Genomic DNA, 23,943 nt, shown 5'->3' with positions numbered 1-23,943 from the left:
TTTTTTTTTTTTTTTTTTTTTTTTTTTTTTTTTTTTTTTTTTTTTTTTTTTTTTTTTTTTGCTTAATTAGTGCAATAGATATAATTCAAGATAGCGTCAATTAAATGAAGAAATAATAATAAAAAGTACTCACCCAAGGACATAGATATCAGCTGGCTCACTGGTATCTATCCAGCCATCAATATCCAGATCTTCAGGAGGTAGTTTTCCTCCAACATTCCAAGTCGCAACACATATTCTGACACAAGATAAAGTAGATAGCTCAACTCAACAGAAAAAAATAATAATCAGATATTTCCAGATTACTACAATATTCAAATGGTCGATCATACCTGAGATCTTTCGCGTTTATATATTGCATCCTAAATGTTTCTGAATTTCTTCTTCTCAACCTCGGCAGCCCATCTAAAGTTTCGAGCAATTTAATGAGTAAATTAATTGAAAAAAAGAAAACGAAGAGTTTCTTTACGAGCTAAAAATAGTCACCTACACACACACACACACACACAATTTTGTCTGCAATTTATACAGATGAGAAAAGCATAACATATGATGAGAAGTTGTAGTAAAAAAGAAAGGTATGTATCTGCTGAAATCTGACAGTAATTGGATAGAAGGAACGGGGTGTCCAAACACTCGAACACCCAGAAAAGGCCATTTACTTTGAAGATTATCAAATTGAAATTTTAAAAATATGTATGAATTTATGTCATAAATTTGGAGAAATATCAATTTTAAATTTCAGTATATAGAGAGAATATGTTGCATTAAATTTTCTTTGCACACTCCATCTGTGATCCATTTCTATCTCAATCACCTCAAGTAAGTTAAACTACATATTCCCATCAGATTCTTCTAATTTCAATCTTTTGGTAGAGGTTGCATTGGTTATAATTTGTAAAGAGGGAAATAATTGGCAAACTAATGTGCTTCAAAATTTACCATTAGCATCAACCAGTGGTTCATCTCTGTTGTCTACCTTAAAGCGTGATTCTCTTCCCCTATTGCATTCTGCTACAAGCAACCAAATAATAAAATCAGAACACACGGCATTCCTAAAATAGCTCAATGTATTGCAATAAACTCGCGAAGATTCGATAAAATTCTGATTTCAAGCACGGAAACCACCAAACCAAGAATACATTGCATTTTCGCTACCTAAACATCCACGCCAAACGTGGATTTCAAGCATCCAATAACTTTACAAACTCTAACAAATTTCAAGAGATTAGAGACATCACCTTCAGTCTCAGAATCGGACGAATTAACATCCTCATCGTCTTCGGTATCGGCACTGTAATCCGACTCTTTAGCACTGATATTCAGCCATTTCCGCAGGACCACTCTTGGCCAGAAAAGCTGTAGGAACGAGCAACCAAAACAACATAATTCAGCACATTTTCTCTGCAAATTCCCTCATCTTTTCGAATCAACAAAAAAATCAAACAAACGACAAGAAAAGAGTCAAGTACCTGAGGCTGATTCTTGGAATTATGCTTCATCTGATGAGATAGCTAGCTACAAAACTAAGAACAGAGAAATAGAGAGAATCACGAAGCAAGAGCTTGAGTAGTTGACGAATGAAGAAGAAGAAGAAGAAGAAGAAGAAGAAGAAGAAGAATGTGCAGCGAATGTTAATTCGGTCGTTGTGCGTTGGGAGAGTGGATGTATGGCTACCTCGTTTTCTGGTGCTCTTTATTAATTATACACAAATATTTGTGAAAGAACTGTAATTTGCTATTAATTTTTCAGATACTTTTCATTAATTATACACAAATATTGTGCAATAACTGTAATTTACTATTAATTATTACAATTATCCACAATTATTTTCTTTATTATATAATAAAATTATAAAATAAAATAAAAAAAGTCTTAAATCTGTATTTTTTTTTAAAATTTAAAATAATTAATTCAAACATTTTTTTTATTTTTTTTCATGGATATTTAAATGTTTTATCTCATAAATAGTTATAGGCTAAGAGACCTTGATAAGGATACAAAAAATAGTCTTAGTTTCATTAATGATCTCGATCATAATACTAACTATATTTAATAAATAAATAATAATATATCATCTATATTTAATTTTTTTTAATGGTGGGCCCACACATGGACGGCAGATGGCGGGTAATATTCCGGTCACCCCTCGGCCTCCACTTAAAGCGTGTGTTATTTTATTATTTATTAACTATTAATTTTGTTTTCACGTTTTTATATTTAAATAATATATATCTGTATTTTTCAACTAGATATATTTTATATTAGTTTTAATAATACTTTTAAAATTTTAAATATCTAGAAAAAATATTTTAATTTTAAATAAAATTATATATTTTTTTGGTTTAAAAAATATCTTTAAAATTTATCATTACAAATTTCAAAAACTCTACTTTAAACATTTTTTAAAAATTCAAAATTACTCCTAACAATCAAATCCCGTTTTAAAAGTAATTGTGAATTTTAAAAAATAACATAAAAGCTTTAAGAGTTGATAGACAGTTTTAATCGATATATCAATGATAAAAAATAAAAATTAAAATTAATGTCGTGTTCATAAAAGAGTAATTTTTTTAGATTCTGTATAAAAATTTTAAATATATATATATATATATTTTAATTTAACCTCTCATTTACTTGAAATTATTTATTTATATATTTTTGAACTACAAAACAAACTTTAAATTCCCGTAGACTCAATAATTACGTTGCATTTTTGTAAGACATAATATTTGTACTTTCTGTCACACCACCTTTCCTCGTTCTTCCACTTGAGAAGCCAAGTCTGGGCCAGGCACATGATCTGCTTTTTCCACCTTTTTTTTAATTTTTAATTTCATTGTATAACTGGATGAGCTAAAATATTACGGATAAAAGATTTAAAAATTCTTTTAAAAAAATTATTATATATATATATATAAAAGGAGAGTGGAGGATGAGGGAGACAACTGTTGTGAACTTGTCACCTGGCTGATATGGTTATTAGGATGGCCCTCATGTTAGAAAAAATGCACCATTTTATTGTCCCTTATTTAATTTGCTAGAGATTGATTGACTGCGACTACTCTGAACTTTGAAATATAATTTTAAAGATAGTGTTAACACTCTTAAATTTTGTTAAATAAATACGACTCTCCACAATGGTATGATATTGTCCACTTTGAGCTAACCTCTCGTGACTTTGCTTCGGGCCTTTCCAACCTACTACTATGGAGAGAGTATTCTTCTATTATAAACTCATAATCATAGATCATCTTCAAACATTTAGTGTCTCTTTTGAAAGTTCATAAATATTTTCTAAACGTGGTACTAACTAATAAAAATATTTTTTAAGTTTTTTTNACCGGTATGCACAGTTCGGTTGAAAAATATTTTTTAGACCAACTTGAAATTTGAGATTTGTTGGATTGGTGACCGAACAATCCAAATAGAGTTATGGGTTGAGTTGCAAAGTAAAAAAAAAAAAAAAAAAAAAAAAAAAAATATGAAAATTGAAAGCTTGAAATGTCTAAAATTAATTCTAAAATATGTTTTAATATTTTTTAATTTAAAGATTATTATTGAAAATTTTGATAGTTTTTTTTCAGAGGAAGAAATCTATTTTTATTATTATTTGATTTTTAGTAAAATTGTGGTTAATTCTTGAATAAAAGGTTGTTCGTTTCTATTTTTTCTTCTAAAACTTTTGTAAAGTTTTAGGCCTAAAAATTAATAATGGAAACTTTAATTAGTGAGCTTTTCTTTTTCTTTTTCTTTTTTCCTTTACGGAAAAATTTACTCTTTTTAGACAAATTTTATAAATATTAAAATTACCATTCATAAATTAATTGAGTTTTTGGATTATTTAATTTGAAGTAAAAATAATAATAAGGATTAACATTGTTCTAAAAAATTGTCCCATACAACAAATTTAAAGAATTTAGAAACTAAAAAGAAAACAAGAGGAGGCAGAAAATCGAAAATAAGATAAGTGAGAATTAATCGATTATTTTATTTAAAAATAAAGAATAAATAATAAACAGGTTGGGGATGTGATCGAGGGAGAAATCAAAATTAAATTTATAAATAGAAAAGGAAAAATTGGAGAAGAACCTGGAAGGTGGTTTATGAGCAGAGGCCTTGATTTCGTCGGTAGCTCCGTGCCTTTGTTCAACCAATTTGATGTATTTGGAGAGAGGGTTTTGGCTTGGTTGGCTGTTATTTATAATATTGTGGCGTTCAAAGGGGCTCTCAAATTTTGAAGGGTCGCATCAGGATTGGTGATAGCGACCAATTTTTTATTCCGCCAATTATGTTGAAACTTTAAATATTTATACCATTTTTAAATATTAGAGTTAGATTTTTTTAAGTGTTTTTTCGACTAATATGTTTTGAATTAATATGAAATTTTGTATAGGTTGAGTTTGTTGAATGATGAAAGTCCGACATCCGCTAATTTAAGGAATGATCATGGGTTTATAAGTGAGAAATAATAACTCTATTAGTATGAGGCTTTTTGGGAAGCCCAAAGCAAATCCATGAGAGCTTATTTATACCATTGTGGAGAGTCGTGTTCTAAAAAAAAATAACTAAAATTTCATATACAAATATTAATTAGAAAAGTTAGGTTATAATGTAACCTTGTTTTTTTTTGTTGGTTGGGTTGACTTGACAAAAAATGTCAAAAAAATGTCAAATCGTAGATTTAAACATTAATATGCTAATAATTTTGTTTTGTAATTTTTTTTAATTTCTTAAATTATAAAAATTAATTAAATATATTATGAATTAATTATTTTATCTTATTCGATTGGAGGTGTCAAATATTAACTTGTGGGTTACTTCAACATATATTTTTTTTGTATTAATGAATTTGCAAGTTGACATCAGGCAGCAATCCACCGAAGACCTAGTCCTCACAAAATATCCACCAAGATAACATCCGATACGACGTCGTCTACCGCAGTCACTTCATTTTCACATTTATTTTTATTTTTATTTTGTTTAAATTCGTTAATTAACGAATTTCGCAGGGGGCTGCCGCTGTTTTATGTCAATTTAATTTGACAATTTTTGTTATTTTTTTAATTTAATTTCCTCTTTTGCAAAATATATAGTTTTACAAATTTACCAAATAAAAAATGCTTACTTTAATTACTCTAGCCTATACGGTCACGTTGAAGGGATTTTTTTTTATATTTTTAATTTAGTAATCCACGATAAATCGCTATTAAATTATAATTTTAGTTCCTATAGTTTGGTTTACATAATTAAGTACTCTTTTAACAATATACATTTAAAGTATTAAAAAATATCAATAATCGATTATTAAGATTCGTTGAGGTTGCATATTATGTTTTTATTCATTTATATTAATAATATATTGAAAATATACGTGTAATATACATATTAATTAAATAAAATTGAATTGAGTTGTTATGACCATATAATTATACAACTGAACCACCGTTTCATAATAGCATTATAAATTTATAGACCTAAAAAATATAAATTAATGGATCAAATTTATAATTATACCTATTTGATATCATCATAGGTCAAGAATTAAGTGACTACGAGAACCATGGGTTCAAAATTTTGTTTAACTATAGCGATCAGTATATTTAATAATTTTGTTTTTTTATAATTAATTCAATTACAACTATCATTTTAGTTATAGATCTACGTCTAAATATTATGAATATAGAAATATAGGACGAACCAAAAAATATTATATTTTTTTATTCATTATTGGATCTAAATACATCATTTAATATTATTATTATTATTATTATTTTTTGACAAACACATAATTGAAATAATAATTCAAAGCTCTAAATCAATCCATAAACAAAAATAAGGCCAAAAAAAAGTTTTTTATTTTTTGTATTCCAATATTCTTCTATTTTATTTTCAATAATTTCGAACATTTAGGTTTTTATTTTTATTTTTTTTAAATATACTAGATGACAAATTTCCATATAAAGCTAAAAGTTTGATTAAATATTTATTAGTTGATAAATATAATATTAATAGCTATTTTTCTGTTAAAAATTTAAGACAATGTGATGGGACATTAGATACCCGTGACATTCTTCTATAAAAAAATAAGATTTTTTATTTATTTATATTTTAATCAAATGAAGACAAAATAAAAATAAAGTATTAAAAGTACAATATAGAGGAGAAAAAATATTTTAATATAATAATTTTTAAATGAACCAGATAATGCCAATGCCATATTTTGAGAGATTTTAGCTATTTATTAACAAGACAACGAATATTCGATAAATTATTTTCCCCAACAAAAATAACATAATTAAGTTCCAGGCAGCCTTTTTTTGGTCGTATTTATAATTGAAATGAAAGGAATCTGGTGCGTTTGACTTACGGTGGCAACGATGTACGTCACATGGTGATGGGATTGTTGTACGATTGACACGTGGTAACATCAGGAGACATTCATCGTTCTTGTCTGCCGTTCCATGTGATTTAAGTCAACGGCTCTGATTATTATATTAGTTTTAGTGAAGTCATCTAGCTTCCTCATCCTTTTATTTTGTTTATTTATATTTAAAATTTTGTGCTTGTCTGACACCTGGCTATTGAGATAAGAACATTAATTAATTTATTTTTATTTATTCAAATATTACAATAAAGATATAAACTCAAGTTTGAATTTACGACTTATGAAAGTGCATGAATTACTTAATTATGGTTTGATGATAATATTCCTTTAATTAATGACATTTTAATTTAATATTGTTAAGTTTTATTGGGATTTTGTTGTTGCTAATATATTATATATATATATATATATATATATCATTTTAAGGTTGAAACTAATGGGTAATATTGAAATTTTTAATTTTAAAAAATTATATTAATTAATATATTTGAAATAAATTTTTAAATACTTAAAATAAATTTTATAACATTAGAAAAAAAAAAAAACTTATTGCTAATAGATACGTATTTTTTGGAATTTACCTTTTGAGTTTTATCTCAAAAATTTTAAAACGCGTATATGTTGGGAGAGGTTTTTATACCATTGTACACTTATAAAAATGTTTCATTTTCGTCTTCAACCGAGGTGAGATATCATAATTCACTTTCATTTGAGGCCCAACATCATTGCTGACACTCGTTCTCTTCTCCAATTGATGTGGGACTCCCAAATTCACCCTATTCGGGTCCAGGGTGGCTGCAGTCACATCGCCTCAGTATCCACCCAAGGGCTCAGCCTCCAAGTTCAATATCAGGCCCATTTTGGATCCCCAGCCCACGGCCCATCTCTCCTACTTCACTCCCCAGGCCCAGAACATTCGCGCCGAAGAATATTAACAGAGGACGGATATTGCACTCGAAAATGCACTTTCAAGTTTCAAGGCCGAATGCGACGGCGCCGAGCTCAGCTCATGAGGTGGACAGCCGAAAGAGATGCTAACCGTTGCGGGACTTCGATCCTGTAAGTATCTTTCCGTTCCTAATTTGTCATCCGAGCCTCAAAATTTCTTAGTTTCATCCAATTCCTTTAGAACATTTCGCACCTTTCCCAGATTTCTAACGCCACAAATATCAAATTCAAAGTTCTGTTCCACTTCTTATTGGTCCGATAACTGCAATAAATCTAAGAAGTTTACATTTCGGGAAAGAAATAGCGTAATATTTTGCTCTAGGAATGGTGTTCTTCGTAATTTATCGGGCAACCAGGATGGAACTGAAGAGATTTATGAACTTAGTTTGTTAAAAAAACCCTCTCGTGCTTCTATAAGCAACGGGAGTTCATCAGAAGTTCATAAAGAGGTTGTAAATCCCGATGAGAATGAGAGCTTGACGCTATTTATGAAGTTCTTTAAGATTATAGATTCTGTGGAAGATGAAGAAGAGGAAAAAGCATTACAAGCATTTGAAGAGAAAATTGATGGAGAGGATGAATCTGATAAAGAAGCCAATAAATTAAATGTTGAGTACTATGAGCCCAAACCTGGAGATGTCGTGGTTGGTGTAGTTGTCTCAGGTGACGAAAACAAGCTTGATATCGATATGGGGGCGGATTTATTAGCAACAATGTTGACAAAAGAAGTGCTTCGTTTGTATGACAAAGAGATGGAATTCTTGGATCTCAACAAGGATGCCGAGTCTTTTATGGTGAATGGGAAGATGGGATTGGTGAAATATGATAATGCTGTTTGCGATGGACCAGGGCCGGGGCAACCTATCGTAGAGACTGGCACGGTTTTGTTTGCAGAGGTTTTGGGAAGGAGACTCGGTGGTCGACCATTGCTAACGACTAGAAGATTGTTTCGGTGGTTAGCTTGGCATCGAGTGAGGCAGGTTCTTTTCTTGACAAGCTTCTCTGCTTACTGAAGTTTCCGTCTTAGGGGGCACAAAGAAGAAATGTATGTATTTGTTGTGGTTTCCTTGTTCGACAGATAAAACGACTCAACGAGCCAATTGAAGTTAGAGTATCAGAGTGGAATACAGGAGGCCTTCTTACAAGAATTGAGGTTGTTTATGTGATAGTAATTCATTTGGTCTTGGACTTCTGTTTCGTTTGTCTATGCTTATGTTTTGTTTCGGTTCGGTTCTGAACTTTTGTTATGCAGGGTTTGCGAGCATTTCTTCCGAAGGGCGAGTTGTTGAATAGAGCAAATAACTTCACGGAGTGGAAAGAATATGTGAGTAGGCTTCGGTTTCTTTGATTTTTCAGCTGCTATATGCGTTATCTTAGAAAAGCGTTCGGTTCACCTGTCATGTAAATGGCCTCTCCCCGTTCCATTGAAAATCATTGTTGCCCCGAGACTACGAAGTTACCATGTCCTATAAACATTGATTTGTTTCTTTCTTTCATGAAAATGTTGTTGTATCATGTTCTTATTCATGATTACTCAAATCCCTTCGAACTGGTGCGCCTTTCGCATTAGATTCCTCTGTGCCTTGAACCGAGCTCTTTGCAATAGCTATCTTACTAAACACTCTTTGCTTGCTGCAACATTTGCTTGACATAATTGGACAAAAGGACTGTATAGACGACCTTAACTCACTGTACTTGTCTCCTATCGTGCAGGTGGGATGTCGGATCTTTGTGCAAATCACTCGAATAGTTGAAGCTAAGAACGATGTGATACTAAGTGAGAGACGAGCTTGGGTCAGTTTCACCACTACATTTTTCTATTTTCTCCTCAAGGTATTGCATGAGTACACCAATAAATAGGCGATTTTGTGTCTTTTATCTCAGGAAATGTTGTACCTACGAGAGGGAACGCTTCTAGACGGGACCGTGACGAAAATATTTCCTTTTGGAGCTCAAATTAGAATTGGCGATACGAACAGATGGTGAGTTTCAATTTACTTAGCCTGCAACTTTCTCCCGAGTTCAGTTTGATGAAATTAAAAATTTAGCGTTATGTTTTGACCGGGCATACCATATTCTGTTGTTCTTATCGTTCTTTAGTTTCTGAGAATTATTGATACATCCATCTGAATGTTCCTCAGCGGTTTACTCCATGTTTCAAACATCACCCGTGCCCGAGTTACCTCGGTGAGTGACTTACTTGTAGTGGGCGAAAAGGTCAAAGTTCTAGTCGTGAAGTCAAATTTTCCTAACAAGATATCTTTAAGGTAATTCAGAAACATATTATTATTCAATCTAACAGTCTTATGATTGATGCATCTTATAACTTAAAATTTTGCCTTTATGGTTTTACAGTATAGCTGACCTCGAAAGCGTGCCCGGACTCTTTATATCGAACAAAGAGGTAGCACACATCGATCCTCCTCGCCGATGAACTTCATTTTCTTCAAAAATTGACCGAGTCGTTTTTTCTTTTCCTTTATCAGAAAGTATTTTCAGAGGCCAAGATCATGGCTAAGAAGTATAGACAAAAGCTACCCGTGATCAAAGGCGTAGCCAGGCCGTTACCTGCTCCCGTTCCAAGGTCCGAATGTGCTCCAACTACAGATCTTCCATTCGATAAAGAATCGAGTATGTATGCGAACTGGAAGTGGTTTAAATTCGAAAGGTAGTTGTTTATATGATCTCTCTTTCATGCTTCCTAACCAACCAACCCTTCATGGCAAGAGTTTCCTTAGTTCGACGAATAAGTTTTCGATATCATTTGTCGTTGGCCGTTCCTGTTTGATTTTGTGGAACGATATATAATCCAGGGAATGAGAAACGACGTTACTTGAACAGGATCGGGATCGGTGTCCTTGAGTTTTAAGGAGAGAAAATCCAGGGAAAGGGAAGTTTTAAAGATCAAATTTTGAACATCAAGTCTTGTTCAGCTCTTCTTTATTGAGGTTTCTACATGGTGAATTTTTCTTTGTTGTTTTCTTTATTTTTTTATTTTTTTATTTTTACTTTTGAAATTATTTAATTTGTCTTTCAATTATTCTCTTAATTTTTAAATTTTATATATACGACATAGAATTGAAGTTTGTGTCCAATAATGTATTAAACTTCTAATTTTTTAAAATTTTAAAAAAATGTCAAATAGAAATTTATGATTTTTTTGAAATTAAAAAATTTAGTAGATACAAAATAAAAAATTAATAAAACATTTAAAATACAAATTTTGTATGATACTACATAAGATGTCTATAAAATATACCACGAACTTTAACAACAAATGAAATTTTTTACTTTATACAGTTTAAGTACCAAATTAAATTATTCAAGATCCAACATAATTCAATATTTAGTCATTTTTAATCCAATATGTGTACATGAGGTCAACCATTTTTTAATTTAATATTAAGTTATAAAATTACTTATATTTTTAAAAATAGTTTTATTATTTCAAATTTATAATATTACCCTTTTAACTTTTTATAATTCAATCCCGAACCTTTAGAAATTTCTTGAGCCTCTAAACAAAGAAATAAAATCAAAAGATTTAAGAGAGATTCGGGATTAAATAAGAGGATGACTTATTATTTAAAAACTAATTTTCACTCGAGTTTAAAAAAAAATATTTTTAATTTAGTCTTAATTGTTTTTTTAAATTAAAAAAAAAAAAAAAAGATGATGAGGAGTCATTGGGCTTGTAAATATTTATGGGAAAAATAACACAAATAAAATAAAGTACATTTAAATTAGTACTTATTTTATTTGTTTCTTAAATATATATATATATATATAAAAGACTACACTTTTTTTCACCCACCTATATGGAGCACTGCACCCAATTAATCACCGCCGCACACACAAGCGAAATCCCAAAATTACCCCTGGAAATCAAAACTCATAGGGGGTAAAATCGTCTTTCTAAATATTATTTTCAAATTTTCGCTCCAAAACTGCCTTGCGGCTAAAAGTAAACATAACAAAACAATAAAAGCAAAAGCCCCAACACGCCCTAATCGTTCACTGTGCCCTAAAAAATAAAATAATTATTATAATTATTTATTGTTTATTTTTTTCCTCCCTTCCCAAAACAAACCCACCACGTTTACCTCGGTAACCAAACTAACCTGGACCTCATCCTCATATTTTCACGGATGAAGGTAATTAATGACGCAGTAAAAAAAAAAGGGGGAAAATTAAATTACCTTGTCTACGAAATATCGATTATGCCCTTGGAACTGAGCTTGTTTCCCTTTTGACGCCTACCCTTCAAATATAATAATATAATCCAAAGGGCTAAGGCCACGTCTGGGGGATTTGTTATAAATAGATTAAATTACGGAAAAGCCCCTACCTGAACATGGGCAATACGTTAAATTACGTAAAAGCCACTACCCTAAAAGTCTTCACAATGTACGAAGTGCCCTTACAGGCTTGGTGGGTTTTTTTTTTTTTTTTTTATTATTTTTATAATCATCTTTCCAAGGCAATAGGCTTGGACATGGCCCTGAAATATTTGACTCTCCTTCCGCCTGCCCTACGCTGGATTAAATTCCCATTTTACCCCTATGTCATACTATTTTTATTACGTTCGATCAAATATGGTAAAGTTTGTTCGATCGATATATCTTAGTCTTTATTGAGTTAATGACGTTAATGATAAAGTTTATGAATGACGTTAATAATAAAGTTTATGATTCGACCGTTTATGAACCATAACTGATTTTACTTTCTCACCAAGTTATTTAAAGGTTTGGAAGTATCTCGATGGGAAGGTTATATTCGTCATTTATATTCTTGTGTCTGACGTACTTAACTTAATTTTCTTTTGTTATTTTGGGTGTTATTAATGGTTTCAGTTGTATCGATTTAGTTTTATTTACTTTTGTTGCAGTGTACACTTGAAAAGACAAATTTAAACGCTTTTAATATGCGTTTGATTTCTCCTTCTAAGCCCGACTCATAACCTTCTACGATCGTTTGAATTATTAAGGAGCCCTGATAGTTTATATGTTAGCCGGTTCAATTTTAAAGTTTTTGAATACGACAAAATTTATGTTTGACTTTTGTTCTTCTAAAAGTAGAGTTCAATTTATAAAGGGACGAGAAGATACCAATAGGGCAGTTGTGTTGTCAAGATTATAGTTAGGTGTGTTGGGTGAAAGTCCTATGTCGGGCTAATTTAGAGAATGATCATGAGTTTATAATTAAAGAATACTCTCTCTATTGACTTCGACGTCCGGTTGAAGCCAATATTTTCCAAAGCTCATTAGTGACGGGTGTACCTATGGCCTAAAATAGACTCTATAAATGTTAGGAAAAGACGTAAATACCCTTGAAAAAATACAAATAGTGCCCAAATAAGCTGATGGCTGCAGCAAAATAAAGTCATGATTGTTTTCAATTTAAAAACAATAAATAGAGAAAGAAGTTCGAATCCCACGTCTCGATAATATAGCATGCACTTGCACACTGCCCCCCTCTTCCTCTTTCTCTCTCACTCACATTTTTCCCCCATCCCATAAACGCCATTGAAGCAGTTCGACCAAGCTCCGGCAAAAACACTCTCTACTTTCAACCACTTGCCATGGCTTCCATGGTTGAGGACTTTCCAGCTCCGGTTGTATCGGCTCGGAACTGAAGCGGTGGACGCCGGCGATATCTCCAATTCCGGCTTCGGAGGGGTAGGTTTCATGGTGAGTTACAGAGGCTTGGATGATGATCATTAATTGCTTTTGATTGATTTGAGGAAGTTTTTTCCTCGAATAATATATATTTCCCGTTCACATGCTGTATTGAGTCTGATTTAAGCATTCGTTCTATTTGATTCCACCATTGAGACCTCTTTCACATGGATTTTGTCACTGAGAGTGAGTGAAAATCTTTTATCCGCCATTGAAGCAAAGCAAAGCAACCACCGAGACGACGGCCATAGTTAATTTTATTCGTTTTGGAGGTCAAATCATTTTTTCCAGAGCTCTAATGGAGGGAGCAATCAATGGATTTCTTAAACGGTATCTATTGTACTTCATGGCTATGTGCTTAACCTTAACAATGGAGAGTTCATTAGTTGCTTCTCTATCTCCCGATGGAGAAGCGCTTCTCTCTCTCATATCTGCTGCTGGTCCTTCTGTTCTTGCCTCTTGGAATCCATCTAGCCAAAACCCTTGTTCTTGGGAAGGAATCACTTGTTCTCCTCAGAACAGAGTCATTTCATTATCTCTTCCTAAAACGTTCTTAAACCTCTCTGTTTTGCCTCCTGAGTTGTCTTCTTTATCTTCTCTGCAACTTCTTAATCTCTCTTCCACCAATGTATCTGGCTCAATCCCCTCCTCTTTTGGCCTACTCACTCATCTTCGCCTGTTGGACCTTTCATCCAACGATCTCTATGGTCCAATTCCTCCTCAGCTTGGTTCTCTTTCTTCACTTCAATTCCTTTTCCTGAATTTCAATAGACTTTCTGGTAAGATTCCTCCGCAGCTTGCTAATCTGGCTTCTCTGCAAATTCTTTGCCTCCAAGACAATTTGTTTAATGGCTCTATACCATCACAATTTGGTTCTTTGCTGTCTCTTCAAGAGTTTCGAATCGGAGGGAATCCGTTTCTTTCTGGAGAGATTCCGTCACAGATGGGGCTGCTTACTAATCTCACTACATTCGGGGCAGCGGCTACGGCGCTTTCGGGGGCTATACCGTCTACATTTGGGAACTTAATCAACCTCCAAACTTTGTCACTCTATGATACTGAGATATCTGGTTCAATACCTCCTGAGTTGGGGCTTTGTTCTGAGCTAAGGGATTTGTATTTGCATATGAACAAGCTCAATGGTTATATTCCTCCTCAGCTGGGTAGGTTGCAGAAGCTTACTAGTTTGTTTCTCTGGGGCAATGCTCTATCTGGGTCGATACCGTCGGAAATTTCAAATTGTTCGGCTCTAGTTGTTTTTGATGCGTCGGAGAATGATCTTTCTGGTGAAATCCCAAGTGATTTAGGGAAGTTGGTTGTTCTTGAACAGTTTCATGTATCGGACAATTCGATCTCGGGTGCGATACCGTGGCAGCTAGGCAACTGCACAAGCTTGACTGCCCTTCAGCTTGATAATAATCAACTATCAGGTGTAATTCCACCAGAACTTGGCAATTTGAGATCCCTGCAAAGCTTTTTCTTATGGGGGAATTCTGTGTCAGGATCCATACCATCTTCCTTTGGCAACTGCACTGAGTTATATGCCTTTGATCTTTCAAGAAACAAGCTCACTGGGGTAATCCCAGAAGAAATTTTCAGCTTGAAGAAGCTGAGCAAGCTTTTGCTCCTCGGAAATTCTTTATCTGGCGGGTTGCCTCAAAGCGTCGCAAATTGTCAATCATTAGTGAGGTTGAGGCTTGGAGAAAACCAGCTTTCAGGCCAGATTCCGAAGGAGGTAGGACGGTTGCAAAATCTCGTCTTTCTCGACTTGTATATGAATCATTTTTCGGGTGGCCTTCCGCCTGAGATTGCTAATATTACAGTTCTTGAGCTACTTGATGTGCATAATAACTATATAACTGGTGAAATTCCTCCCCAGCTTGGGGAGTTGGTGAACTTGGAGCAGCTCGATCTCAGTCGAAACAGCTTCACCGGTGAAATTCCTGAGAGCTTTGGAAACTTCAGTTATTTGAATAAACTTATTCTCAACAATAATCTACTGACAGGGTCAATTCCGAAGTCCATCAAGAACCTGGAGAAACTAACTCTACTTGATTTGAGTTACAACAGTCTCTCTGGTACCATACCACCAGAAATTGGTTACATGAAGAGCTTGTCGATCAGTTTGGACTTGAGCTCGAATGGGCTTACCGGAGAAATTCCCGAGGCGATGTCCAGTTTGACACAGTTACAATCACTTGATCTTTCCAATAACATGCTTTCTGGAAACGTTAAAGTGTTGGGTCTCTTGACTAGTCTCACTTCTCTCAATATCTCCCACAACAATTTCTCAGGTCCTATGCCTGTAACGCCATTTTTTAAAACGCTACCACGAGATGCTTATGATCAGAATGTGAATCTTTGTAAATCACTCAATGGATTTACTTGTTCTTCGAGTTCGATGCGAAGAACTGGCTTAAAGTCTGTAAAAGCTGCTGCTTTGATTACCATCATTCTTGCTGCAGTTCTCATCCTAATTTTTGCATTGTGGATAGTAGTTTCACGAAATCGCAAGTACATGGCAGAGAAACATTCCAGGACGTCGTCCCCTGCATCGGCTGCCGAGGATTTCTCTTATCCATGGACCTTCATCCCATTTCAGAAGCTCAATTTTACCATAGATAACATCTTGGAATCCATGAAGTACGAAAACATAATTGGAAAAGGTTGTTCTGGGGTTGTTTATAAAGCAGATATGCCAAATGGTGAATTAGTTGCAGTGAAGAAACTATGGAAAACGAAGCAGGATGAAGAAGCAGTTGACTCGTGTGCAGCGGAGATTCAAATTCTCGGGCATATTCGACATCGAAACATAGTGAAGCTCATTGGTTATTGCTCTAATAGAAGCGTCAAGCTACTTCTCTACAACTACATTTCCAATGGTAATCTACAACAACTCTTGCAAGGAAACAGGAATTTGGACTGGGAAACTAGGTATAAAATTGCAGTTGGGACAGCACAGGGTCTAGCTTATCTTCATCATGATTGTGTGCCTGCAATTCTTCACAGAGATGTCAAGTGCAATAACATACTTCTAGACTCCAAGTTTGAAGCTTATCTAGCAGATTTCGGCCTAGCAAAGTTGATGAATGCTCCAAATTATCACCACGCAATTTCGAGAGTAGCAGGTTCTTACGGTTATATAGCCCCAGGTAGATTTCCTTTTCTATTTGTCGCTCAACTATCTTTACGGTTGAATTTGTTTCTAAAATTTTCCCAAACCAATGCAGAATACGGATATACCATGAATATAACCGAGAAGAGTGATGTCTATAGCTATGGAGTTGTTCTACTAGAGATACTAAGTGGCCGTAGCGCAGTTGAGGCACGAGTTGGAGACGGTCTTCACATTGTTGAATGGGTGAAGAAGAAGATGGCAAGCTTCGAGCCTGCTATATCGATACTCGACGCAAAGCTCCAAGGCTTACCAGATCAGATGGTTCAAGAAATGCTTCAAACACTTGGTATAGCCATGTTTTGTGTTAACTCCTCTCCAGCAGAAAGGCCAACAATGAAGGAAGTGGTAGCATTATTGATGGAGGTGAAGAGTCCTCCAGAAGAATGGGGCAAAACCTCCCAACCTCTGATAAAGCAGTCCTCAAATTTAAGTTCAAATAATTCTTGCTTACCCACAAGAAAATTGGGGTGAGAATTGAGGGAAATGGTTGAAATAGAGAGATCTTTGTGGCATCTAATTGAACTTTGCAATCTTGTACAGCTTTTGTTTAATGGAAGAGATCAATTCATTTGGTCACATTCGAAATAATCTTGGTTAATGAACCATCTATCCGTCTATCGACATTCAAAATACTTTTAACGAACTTATTATCAACCCCATATATCATTAACAATATATCGACATTTGGTCCACATATTAGTTAACGAACCTGTCTATCCACCTCATATATTTTAACAAGACGATACCGACTCGTCGATATGCAACAAAGCAGATTCTAAACATATTTCAAAACGAACTAAGAACTTGATATTTGTTATTATTATTAACCACATATATTATTATCAATATATCGAGATTTCATCCATATATCCGCCCCGTATATTTTAACGAGACGATAACTACTCGTCGATATGCAACTAAACAGTTTCTAAACATTTTTCAAAGCGAACTAAAAACTTGGTATTCGTTATTATTATTATTATCAATATATCGACATTTCGTGTATATATTAGTTAATGAACCTATCTATCCACCCCATATATTTCAACGAGACGATACCTACTCGTCGATATGCAACTAAGCAGTTTCTAAACATATTTCAAAACGTACTAAAAACTTTGGTATTTGTTATTATTATTATAATCAATCCACAAGATGGGCACCTGAAATAAAGGGGAGGAACTCCTTGGCAGTGATCTTCCAGATTTCCAACATGTGTAGTGTGGCGTAGTAGGCCATATCTTGCAGGAAAAAAGCAGACAAGCTGTGGAGGGCATGCTTCTCTTACTTTGAAGGGCACATGCTTCAGAAGACAAATCTTGTCTCCTCTCCACAAGCTACAATACCCTTCATCACATCCAGCACCAAGTCAAAAAAGAGGTCAAAAAGATGCAAACCCTATTATCATTCATATTCTACTTCATGATTTTGGTCAACTTTTACACAATTTTCATTCTTCTATTCCATCAGCTTTTGAATCCTCAACTTTATTTCTTTTTCCATGTTAGTTCTTCCATTATCAAAATATCAAGATTAATCCCTTCTCTTTTCTTGAATTCTAAATGCAATAATAGATGGAATATAACATATAGTTAATAAACTATGTTTATATTACACATTCATGAACATAAAAACAAGATTTCTATTGCAGATACCAAACTAGAAGTCAGGGATGAAATTGAAGCTTTAAGGAATTAGTGATCCAAATGAACAAGGGTAAAGGTTTGGAGACCAACTATGAAACTATAAGAGTTTAGAGATCAAAATCATACTAATAAAAACGATGACCATTGAAAGCAATGAAAAATGTAACCAAGAAAGTGAGGGAAGTTTGAAAAATAATTAATGCACAATACAGATAATGAAAAGTTATGTAATCTTTAAGAATGCCTTTCAGAATCATTCCACTAAAGCTAAGATAATGCCTATAATGACCACTGCTAAAAGTTGTAGACAACATTTGGAACCACCCCAGATATCAACCTTTTCCAACCATGTGCAATGGGCCTAATAAATGAGTGATATCATAAAAATGCATCACCCCTTTCCTCCTTTTTGAATGGTTCCTCCACTATATAAATCAGATTAAGAGACAGAGAACCTAAATCTTCCAGACTATATACAACTCTTGGGACCTTTTTACCCAAACTTTTTAGAACTTAAACAGCCTTGGAGAATAATAAGCGTTAACAACTTTCCAATCATACCTGATTAACAACTTCTAAAAGTTCATAATCTATGAAGAATTAAAGATGAAATTCACCTCAGTCCATATAAACTAATGAACTGCAGCTTTACGACTTCGATGAGACTAGTAAAATCATCACCTGAAAGAAGTTCCTAAGTTTCATATAGCAGTTGGGCATCAGCCTATAATTCCAGCATCTAGAACATTTAAAAGTTCAAGCTATTAAACAGGAAATTGATTCCATCTATCCAGGAGAGAGGTATAAAGGCTGCAACACTCAAAAATTTTAAGTCTATACATGGTTTTCTTATTGTTTTTGAAAAGAAATGAGATTTTATTGAGGGTGATTAGTAAAACGAAAGAAAAGTCTTTTCTGCAAAGGAGCCTATACAAAACTACTTTGGTTTAGAACTTCAAATTTTGAGAAAGTTTCCATTTTACAGGCACAAGAGAACTCTAATACCAATGCAACTACAGTCAATATCAATGAAATATGGTTTCCTTCTCAAAGAACACAGAAAAAAGCTATGTCTTTCAACCCCATCAAGCCCGAAAAAGAGGAAGCCAGAAATCAATCACACGCATAAAATTATAATTTACTGGGTCTACAATAAATATAAGCAGTATAAAATTGAATTTGTGCAAAAGTTGGTGCAATAATTTATAAAAGAAATAGACGGTCCGATAATGGAAGAGAATCTTAACCACACGTTAGAAGATGAAGCAAAATGAGGACTGATAACTCCCCAGAGATTCCCTTCTGTTCCTCCATACAAGGAAATTGAAAGGAAATATATATGAATATATATATATATATATATATATATATATATATGTCCATTGAAGGTATGCCATTGAAAGTTAAAACTTCTAAATATTTCCATGTTAACTTCTTCCCGACATGTAGATCTTAGTTACCCGCTTATTAGAACCTGCAAGAAGCTTTTCTTTGCTCTTATCACATCCATTATTGCAAAAAAAGTATGTAGGAGAAAACTCCAAAATTAGGGCTCCAAAAAGCTTATCTTAGAGCAAATCTTCCGATGAGATTCAGCAGGCAGTGTAAGCTACATTTTATGGTTGTAAGTTGTCAGGAGCGTATGGTATATCCTACAGACATTCTGTTTCCAAGTTCAATGAATACCTCCTAGTTCATTTTGCTACATACACATCATCTCCCTCAGTTTCATGTATAGTCCTCATCAAATCCACTTTTCTTTTGTTTGGGCTTCAATCAAATTATTTGGTATGGTCCTTCAAAAAGGTTCTGACCCAGGCTGCTAGAAAATTCAGGAAGCAAACTGTCTAAAGTTGTAGCAGACCAATTGGTGGATGAATGTTTAACTTGTAAAGCAGATCCAATTACATGGTGTTGTAATTAGAATTAACAAATATTGATCTTCGATCCTTTATTCTTCAAATGTGTTTTAATACTATTCTTAACTGTCTCGTAGAAAGATACCAAAGCAAAGTTAGCAGTCTCTTGTCTTCCATTAGGAGCTTAGATGAGAGATGACAGAGTTGATGTAACGACCCAAGCCCACCCCTAACAAATATTGTCCTCTTTGGGGTTTTCTTTTCCGGGCTTCCCCTCAAAGTTTTAAAAACGCGTTTGCTAGGGGGAGGTTTCCACACTCTTATAAAGAATGTTTTGTTCCCCTCTCCAACCGATGTGAGATCTCGCAGCTGACATATGGAAGATTCTTATGACAGTGGAATTGGAGGAGTCTTTGTGGAGTGATCCCTCTCCATCACAGGCACATCAAGAAAAAGAACACCTATTGGCCAATTTTTCTACAATCTACAATTTATGGACAAGTCCAGATGAAACTTATCGGCTTTGCAGCAAAGTGATTCAGACAATCCAGCAGCATGGAAACTAGTGTGTTCCAGTTTTCCAGAGGATAAGGTCTTGCATGGCCCTTACTATGAACGGTCAAATATACAAGATGAGAACATGACTAAGAACATGTCACACACACACACACGTACATACGTGTAAAACAAAGCTAAAGAAATCTTGCAAGACCAAGATATACAGTTAGGAACCATGCCACCTTCTAGAACTAATATAAGGTGACTATTAATATGATAGCAGTAAATTGAATCTTATTCCTGTCTTTACCCTAGCTTGGATCATAAAGTTAAATATATAAATATCCCTCGTAAGTGAACTTAATTTAGTTTGCACAGGAATCTTGTCACTGGTAATAAAAATTGCAGCAGAGGAAGATCAATATCAAACAGACTAGTTCTACTTCATTTATGACTAAACCTTAGCCTTAAACACTAATGACACTCTTATGATCCCTAGCCCACAGGAGTCTCACTACTGATGATGAAGGCAATGCAAAGACTAGGCCCTTCTCCCTTCAATGTGCTGCCATTACAAAAATGAAGAGGAATCTTCAGACCACGTCTTTCTTTCCTCCTGCTAGCAGGTATTGTCCTCTCTTTGGGCTTTCCCTTTTGGGCTTCTTCTCAAGGTCGCGTCTACTAGGGAGAGGTTTCCACAGCCTTATAAAGAATGCTTCGTTCTCCTCCCCGAACGAGATGGGATCTCACAATTTGCCTTCCCAAAAAAGCTGACGAATTGCGGTTAGAACCTTAATAAGAAAGCTAAGGTCTTGCGGGGTTCGTATCCAGAGCTTTTTTTGGGGGGGAAGTTGGCTTGAAAGAAGCCGTAGACTCTTTGAAAATAAGTATGCCTCTTTGCAGCTAAATGCATCTTGGCGGTGTCATAGCGTGGGTAAATTCTTGTGTAATTAGTTGTCCTTTTGATGTTACTCAACAATTGGAAAAGCTTTTTGTAAGTAGCTCTGGGAAGGGGGTTCTCTCTTCTCCCTGCCCTTAAGCTGTATCAATTCTGTTGAATAGCACACACACACACACACACACATATATACTCAGCATTTCTGCATCTTAAACTCCAAAAAGCAAGACATTTGATCGCCAATCAAACAAAATTCCCATAAAATGCAGAATCAAATGCACCATGAAGTGCGAAATGAAATGTCTATAGTATAGCTATAATGCTTTCATTGGTAGTTCAATCCTCAATAACGAAACGATAATCAAGATTTAGCGGCATCAAGCCATTCAGAATAAACGTCAAATCATTTTTGTAGCAGTAGTGTCATTTCTCGAGGAAGAAACAATTAAACAAGTTCCCACACGCCATTCCTAACCCTAGAGCTGAGTTATTAACGCCAAACTTGCTTACAATGTCACAAGCAGCAATCAGGCAAGAAAATGAATGGGAAATTGGATATGTTTAAAATTGGGAAGAACAAAATGAAATACATGAACCTCAATTACTCATCAAGCTGTTGAAGCTCAGCCTTCAACTGCTCAATCTTAAGCCCCATGGACCTCTGCAACGCCTTCCTCTCGTTCTCGCACAATTTCGCAAGAAGCCCCTCGTACATTTCTAAAACTTCCTTCACAGCATCCCGAGCACACTCGGCCTCTTCATCAAAATAAACGGTCTCTTTAGATTCCATAGCCGACTCTATCTCTTCTCTCGCTTCGGCAAACTTGAGATTGATCCTGTCCACCTCTCTAATCTGATCAAACTCCGGCTCCGAGTTGCCCGAACCACCACTGTACCTCCTCAAACACTGAAGAGTTACAAACTGACGATTCGACCTCATTAAATACGAAAAATGGAGATCATCTGGTCGCAATTTGTAAGGAAACTCAGAATTTGGCAACAGAGCAGAATCAAGAATTCGACGAACGCTACACGAAGATGAAGAAGTAGAAGCCTGAGATTTTCCGGCAAGCAATCTGCAGAGTGAAAGGCGTAATCGAGGGCTCATTTTTTCGCAATTTCTGGATATTACGAACAAGGGGGCCAAGGAAATCAGGGTCCAGTGAGAACATGAAGCATAAAGGGTGAAAGCATCAGTTCAGCGACAGTGAAATAAGGGTTTTACACGTCACTGAGGACTTGTTTGGTACGGATTATAGAATTCCAAAACAATTTTGAGAGTCTAAATAAATAAAAACAAATTTATATTTCAAAAATTTAATTAAGATCCTTAAAATAAAAAATATTTTAAACTTAATTTTGGATGAAATAACCCTTTATTTAAAAAATATATATTTTTTAAATTTTATAATCAGACTTTATTTTTTTTAGTTGAATCAATCTTTTATTTATTTTATATTTTAAAAATTAACCTTAGAAAAAAAATTAATACCTTATTAAACGAGATATAATAGTTAGATTGAATTCAATGCAAGTGTAATTGATATTGAACCCATAAGAAAAAGAAGTGAAAGTATAATAATATTGAACTCATTTTGATTATATTTTCTAAAAAAATAATATATCTTGCATCAAGAAAAAAATTATTAAAAATTCAATTTCTAGCCTCGTTATAAATTCTTTTAAAAAATTAACCTAAATTAGTGAGACAAAGAATAGAGGGACAGTCTCGAGACTACCTTAGCTCCTCTCTTCTTGGGAATCTGTACATCCCTTCTCGTCAATATGAACAACTATTTCTCAAGGACAAGTTTAGATACCTTTGACAAACACAATGTCAAATGGACAGTTTGGTCACTAATCTAACTATACCGAGTTATTAAATTTAAAATAGTAAATGTATTATATAATACAATAACACAAGTATATAATAAAAACAAAATTTAATTATTGGATATGCATCCAAAATCATGAACAAGATTATAACTCTGTCAAGAGTTGTTGGATTAATAAATTAATGCAAAGTTAATCAGAAGCAGAGATAAGTGGAAAATGATCACCAAACCACAAATCAGGTCAACAAAACCTCCAAAACCAACAGCCCCACTTACCCAACGTTGTATAAATACCTGTTGCCTTCAAAGTTTCTTCAGAGCAAACAAGCTTTCAGATTTCCCCAAAATGGCAAGGCAACTACAAATGATGATGCATTCTTCACAAGCCACAGCTCAGGTTGGCATGGCTGGTGCGAGCCTTCTCTTGTGTGCTTTTGCATTGTTTATGTGTGCTTCCCATGCTCGGAAATGGCGTCGTCGCTGGAATGCTTGCTTGGATTATGGCTATGAGTTTGAGGATCCTGTAATAGAGCTTAACCAAGAAGCGACAGTAGTGACTACGCAACGAGTGAATACCTGTGTTGTGAATGCCACCGAGCCGGAGAATGACAACGACGAGATGTTCTTCAGCAGAGAGCAACGAGCTACTGTATGGGAGAAGAACATACTCATGGGTGGGAAGTGTCAACTACCGGACTTCTCGGGCGTCATATTATACGACTCCAATGGAAACGTCGTAACCCCTGCTAGAACTCAGTTTCCTCTACTCACCTGGAAGTGAAGAGAAACATTGACAATCACAGACAAAATATCATCTCAGAATCTACCTTTCATTTGTTTTTCTGTCCTCTCCCTAAGAGCTCGCCATTGTATGCAGCCTTGTATCTTTCAAACCCCTGGAATGTAATCAATCTTGCAATGAAATGATAATTTTATCACCAAAAACACAAAAACAACAGCCCATTCGTATTCAGTCTTTCAAAGTTAACGTGCAATCACGTAAAACAAGTCGATA

The 23,943-nt window shown here is 34.3% G+C and overlaps 5 protein-coding genes across 10 annotated transcripts in view; 3 read left to right on the top strand and 2 right to left on the bottom strand.

Annotated features, from left to right (window-relative positions):
- LOC111487202 (type IV inositol polyphosphate 5-phosphatase 3) overlaps positions 1 to 4,183 on the bottom strand; it is a 9,052-nt gene extending 4,869 nt beyond the window's left edge. The window contains exons 1-6 of one of the 3 annotated variants that reach the window (XM_023134509.1): positions 4,093 to 4,183; positions 1,473 to 1,526; positions 1,242 to 1,359; positions 943 to 1,014; positions 333 to 405; positions 134 to 238 (exon numbers count right to left, since the gene is read on the bottom strand). In XM_023134509.1, the coding sequence (XP_022990277.1) occupies positions 134 to 238; positions 333 to 405; positions 943 to 1,014; positions 1,242 to 1,359; positions 1,473 to 1,502 (398 nt within the window). In that variant the 5' untranslated portion in view covers positions 1,503 to 1,526; positions 4,093 to 4,183. Of the gene's footprint in view, positions 1 to 133; positions 239 to 332; positions 406 to 942; positions 1,015 to 1,241; positions 1,360 to 1,472; positions 1,792 to 4,092 lie in introns of those variants that run through there. The other 2 variants (XM_023134508.1, XM_023134510.1) reach the window with 2 other exon arrangements.
- Positions 4,184 to 7,354: 3,171 nt separating this feature from the next.
- Positions 7,355 to 10,328, top strand: LOC111487219 (30S ribosomal protein S1). 3 transcript variants are annotated; one of them, XM_023134544.1, is made up of 10 exons: positions 7,355 to 7,447; positions 7,693 to 8,316; positions 8,415 to 8,489; positions 8,589 to 8,660; positions 9,050 to 9,130; positions 9,221 to 9,318; positions 9,478 to 9,603; positions 9,692 to 9,740; positions 9,823 to 10,004; positions 10,150 to 10,327. In XM_023134544.1, exons 2-10 carry the CDS (start codon positions 7,825 to 7,827, stop codon positions 10,154 to 10,156), a joined length of 1,182 nt encoding a protein of 393 aa, XP_022990312.1. In that variant the 5' UTR covers positions 7,355 to 7,447; positions 7,693 to 7,824; the 3' UTR covers positions 10,157 to 10,327. The 3 variants fall into 3 exon arrangements, with proteins under 3 accessions (XP_022990312.1, XP_022990309.1, XP_022990311.1); XM_023134543.1 differs by having other exon boundaries at positions 7,361 to 7,447; positions 7,847 to 8,316; positions 10,150 to 10,328; XM_023134541.1 differs by having other exon boundaries at positions 7,356 to 8,316; positions 10,150 to 10,328.
- A 2,442-nt stretch (positions 10,329 to 12,770) lies between these two features.
- On the top strand, positions 12,771 to 16,753 carry LOC111487174 (probable LRR receptor-like serine/threonine-protein kinase At1g34110). The gene is made up of 2 exons (XM_023134447.1): positions 12,771 to 16,166; positions 16,245 to 16,753. Exons 1-2 carry the CDS (start codon positions 13,313 to 13,315, stop codon positions 16,661 to 16,663), a joined length of 3,273 nt encoding a protein of 1,090 aa, XP_022990215.1. The 5' UTR covers positions 12,771 to 13,312; the 3' UTR covers positions 16,664 to 16,753.
- Positions 16,754 to 17,178: 425 nt separating this feature from the next.
- Positions 17,179 to 22,286, bottom strand: LOC111487326. 2 transcript variants are annotated; one of them, XM_023134707.1, is made up of 2 exons: positions 21,690 to 22,286; positions 17,179 to 17,529 (listed from the first exon to the last, which is right to left on the bottom strand). In XM_023134707.1, exon 1 carries the CDS (start codon positions 22,199 to 22,201, stop codon positions 21,695 to 21,697), a length of 507 nt encoding a protein of 168 aa, XP_022990475.1. In that variant the 5' UTR covers positions 22,202 to 22,286; the 3' UTR covers positions 17,179 to 17,529; positions 21,690 to 21,694. The 2 variants fall into 2 exon arrangements, with proteins under 2 accessions (XP_022990475.1, XP_022990474.1); XM_023134706.1 differs by having other exon boundaries at positions 17,179 to 17,539; positions 21,690 to 22,285.
- Positions 22,287 to 23,274: 988 nt separating this feature from the next.
- On the top strand, positions 23,275 to 23,709 carry LOC111487577. Its single transcript, XM_023135027.1, has one exon. It carries the CDS (start codon positions 23,275 to 23,277, stop codon positions 23,707 to 23,709), a length of 435 nt encoding a protein of 144 aa, XP_022990795.1.
- Positions 23,710 to 23,943: the final 234 nt, after the last annotated feature.

Source organism: Cucurbita maxima, unplaced genomic scaffold (assembly GCF_002738345.1).
Source record: "Cucurbita maxima cultivar Rimu unplaced genomic scaffold, Cmax_1.0 Cma_Scf00012, whole genome shotgun sequence".
Classification (NCBI taxonomy): Eukaryota; Viridiplantae; Streptophyta; class Magnoliopsida; order Cucurbitales; family Cucurbitaceae; genus Cucurbita; species Cucurbita maxima.
Note: the sequence above shows the minus strand (reverse complement) of the source record. Positions and strands in the feature narration are given on the sequence as shown.